Below are 3,926 nucleotides of genomic sequence, written 5' to 3'. Positions count from 1 at the left end.
TAGCATAGCTCTCAACGAATGTAGTCCTATTACTATGTCCTTTATTCGAACACTGTATTTACCTTTCTTTAATGATTTATATATATAAGTTTACAGTGTTAACGGCTATCTTGATTTAAATTATACGCAACTATTTGTTTCTAGCCGTACTTATTGTGTAATGGAGTGTATCTGGTGGTATTTGAATCTGTTCAACCATGAAGCCTCCGTGGTCTAATGGTTATGATGCTCTGTCGCCTTGACAGCGAGAGGTCGCAGGTTCGAGTCCCGCCAGAGGCATTTTATTACACAATTTCTTTATTCATTTATTTACAGGACTAACATTTGTTGAGAGCTATGCTACACGATGTATTATTATGTACTGTATTTACCTTTCTTTAATGATTTACATATATAAGTTTATAGTGTTAACGGCTATCTTGATTTATATATATATATTATATATATACTTGATAAAATAGAGTGATAAGTTTTACACTGCCTTGCAGTACTGCACAATTAAGGCTTTAAATGAAGAGGAATATGCACGGGATTTGATAACACATTTTTATCAACTAGGCCGCTGTGGCTTTGAATCCGATTAGGAGCAAATACATTTCACACTCTCTTGCACATGCTGTAGGAACAGCGCTCAGTTCTTCAATATGATACGCCCTCATCTTAAACATTTTCAACGATAAGATGGGATCTTCGAAATGTTTATATTATGGAACTCACCTGAAACGCGATTCTGATCTATGAACGGCAGAGATATCAATCGAATACGGCGGTTTATCACGTAAAGGGCATATTGGACGTGTGATTTAAGAAACACTCGCACAGGCTGACAGTACATGTATAATAAAACCACCACAACTAGGCAAATCGACAAAAGCAAAATGCACATTAGAATTCGGCTTCTTCTAGATAGCACTCGACGACAAGGCTTCGCTTTATCTCTTTTATATGACCCATTTCCAGCTATCGACTTCACGCACCTGTGGATCTCTTTAAGCCCTAACCCTGACTTCTTTCCATCGTTGAGAATCTGACGGAGTTCCCTTTTCAGGAGATTAAGTTTAGGCCCATCCATTTCCGAGTTTTAAAGCAAGCTCTACATAGGGCATTAATGTGGTAGACATGTTTACCCTTGCTCCAATGGAACAACGCTTATCGGCGTTTCAATTCATTTCCTGGTCACTGCTAGCTGCAACAATGACCTCTAAGCTTTCAGGTTCAATGATTAAATTGTATGACTTTTGGAGGCTGTTCAACTATGGTTCAACTGTAATGAGAATTCAAAGTATTATGAAACTTATGCCACAGACAGCGCACGTTTTGTTGACCCGTCTAAGTGCAATTAGTAATCTCAAACCCCGGAATCAATTAAAAAATATAATCTACACAAGAAAACTTATCGTTATTGTTAATCTTCATATTGACAGCAAGAGAATGAATCGATCATTTCAGTTTTTTTCTCGTTTACTAATATCGGTACTGTACATCGAATTTACACCAAATGAATTTAAATATAGATATTATTTAATACGTTCATTATCATTGATTTTTAAAAAATATTTCTTAGGTCTAATTTTGTCTAAAGAGACTTATAATGTTAATTTGATAAAATTTATGGGGTTTTTTTTTTTGCATTTAAACTACTTGTTTGCTTTATTCAATGTTAAATTTGATATGTTGATATGTCATGAGGTTTCAAATATACCATGATTAATCAGAAATAAGTTAGAAAATAGTCTCTATGCCTTGATGATCGAACGATCGCTAAATTGACATGCACGGCTGACACACAGTTGATGTGGTTACACGCGCACACGTGATGGAACTTTTCTTTTGCAGCTTCGGTCTGCATCTAACATTTCATCCACTGTTAACAACTCTGCATTGTCTCTGAGGTCATAGCAAATGCGTTTGGCATGACGCGTCTTAGAAGCAGACTTACGCCTGCCACAAAATTTCCCCTGTGGTGACGGCACAACTGAAGTGATTCGGACAGAATCCTTTATATAATCTAGTAGTTGAGCTCTGAAAAGCTTGTCAGCTTTGGTATCCTTCAACGTGTGTCTAAGCCAACTCCAGTATGGCGATTTTGTTCTTAAACTGACGCTTTTCTTCTGAATTGAGTGGATTGTTTTATCGTAGCGTTTCTTGTAACGCGTTGCTCTTGAGAGTGACGCTAAACATCTATAGTATGCGTTAAGGTGAACTATGTTTGTGATTACGATATCCTGTTTTACTTCTGCCGAATCGTTAACATCAAAAACACGATGTGTCACTGCCTCATTAAAGAAAGAACCCAACTTGATTCTCGGCGCTCTATCCGCGCTGCCATCATCACTACGCCACTTGTTCTCAAGACCTAGGCCTATCAAGGGGGTATTAAATAAAAACAATTACAAATAGCTACAGTAGCCTAATAAATAAGCTCCATCCACACTTTTATCAAGTTTTATGTGACAAATACTCGCAATTTGTCTATTATGAAATATAGTGTCATCATGCCCAACCATGGAGTGATATGACATCGTTTCACACATAATGCAAATGACACAAATGTGTCACATGTACGTGATAGTACGTAGATAGTACGTACAAGTCTATAATAATACAAAGTTACCAAGAGAAACACAGACACTACAAAGATCTTAGTAGTTTGCATAGAGCTTTAAAGATAATGTGTTGAGGATTTTGTATACTTACTTTGAGATTCTGTTGCTTGAAGAATATTGTTGTTACGGTTAGCAGAATGGGTCAATGATTTGTCAGTATCATTTACATGTAATGACGGAGCAAAGTTAATTGTGTTTACCTGTAGTAAACATAGAATAAATATGAAACGTCCTCTTACTGTATATGTAAACAGTTTTTGAACACATTTTGAAATATTATATTTTTATTTAAAATACTGTACAACGCGAAGCTGTAAAAGTTAGTTGAATCGGTTGGCGCGGGGACTCAAAATCCTCGCTGACGGTACTAGTCGGCGCTACGTGTTCTTTGGAAAAACAATTTATTGTTTATCTCGCTGAGAGTATCTAATACCATGGAGGAAATAATATATTTCCTCCATGCTAATACCAAGCGCTGATTCTAACTGCTCAATGGGAATGATGTTTGAGCCAGCCACCGGGTGCAGTAATGCAAAGCACACGAGACAATCAGGGAAGACGAGTAAATTTTGTCGGGGAATAAACAAATAAAAAAAAATATTTACTTTTATTAAACTATTTGTTTTAACTTTTCATCACAATAATAATAATAATAATAATAATAATAATAATAATAATAATAATAATAATAATAATAAATAATGATAATAATAGGCCTTATAATAGTTAAATGAGACTAATTAAAAATAATTTGCGTTTTGTTATGACAAATGCTCGTTTGGATAGCATCATGATGCTTTGAATACATCGTGATAGGGGAAGCAACCTAGACCTTGATAGCGTTGACAAATGCAAAATTTCCAAAATGTAGAATTTCGTTTCAAGAATGACGATTTGAAAATAAATTAGATGGTTACATTGCATACTCTTTGTTTCTTGTTTTATTCCAAATGTTTTGGTTTTGGAAGCTGATTTCGACATTAGAAAACATACCGTAGCCTACATGAAGTTATATTATTGTAGCTCGATGCCTATCAAATATTTAAAAATGAAAATTACGGTAACAAACACATTGGCATAATTTGTAAATTAAATAATTTGTCACTTCTGAAATTTCTGCTAAATTTACACCGACCTCTTTCTTGTTGACGAGGATGTCAGCAGTCGATGTTGCATTTTTGCAACATTCTAATATTTCTGTCGGTGATGTTCTGATTTCGTGTTGAATATTTCCCTGAATAGGTACACTTGATTCTGTGGTATTATAATATCTTGGCTTAAGTATCGTGTCGATAATTTTCCTCTTCGGAGAATCAAATA

The 3,926-nt window shown here is 35.2% G+C and overlaps 1 protein-coding gene across 1 annotated transcript; it reads right to left on the bottom strand.

The window, feature by feature from the left end:
- Positions 1-1,572: 1,572 nt before the first annotated feature.
- LOC117113186 lies at positions 1,573-3,840 on the bottom strand (the record flags this gene model as incomplete). Its single annotated transcript, XM_033256476.1, has 3 exons — positions 1,573-2,362; positions 2,698-2,806; positions 3,742-3,840. Coding segments are annotated over 3 exons (771 nt in total), but the record flags the coding sequence as incomplete, so codon positions are not given.
- Positions 3,841-3,926: the final 86 nt, after the last annotated feature.

Source organism: Anneissia japonica, unplaced genomic scaffold (assembly GCF_011630105.1).
Source record: "Anneissia japonica isolate Jap-2015-1 unplaced genomic scaffold, ASM1163010v1 scaffold107394_len3926_cov190, whole genome shotgun sequence".
Classification (NCBI taxonomy): domain Eukaryota; kingdom Metazoa; phylum Echinodermata; class Crinoidea; order Comatulida; family Comatulidae; genus Anneissia; species Anneissia japonica.
The sequence above is the reverse complement of the archived record's forward strand: the minus strand, read 5'-3'. Positions and strand labels throughout refer to the sequence as shown.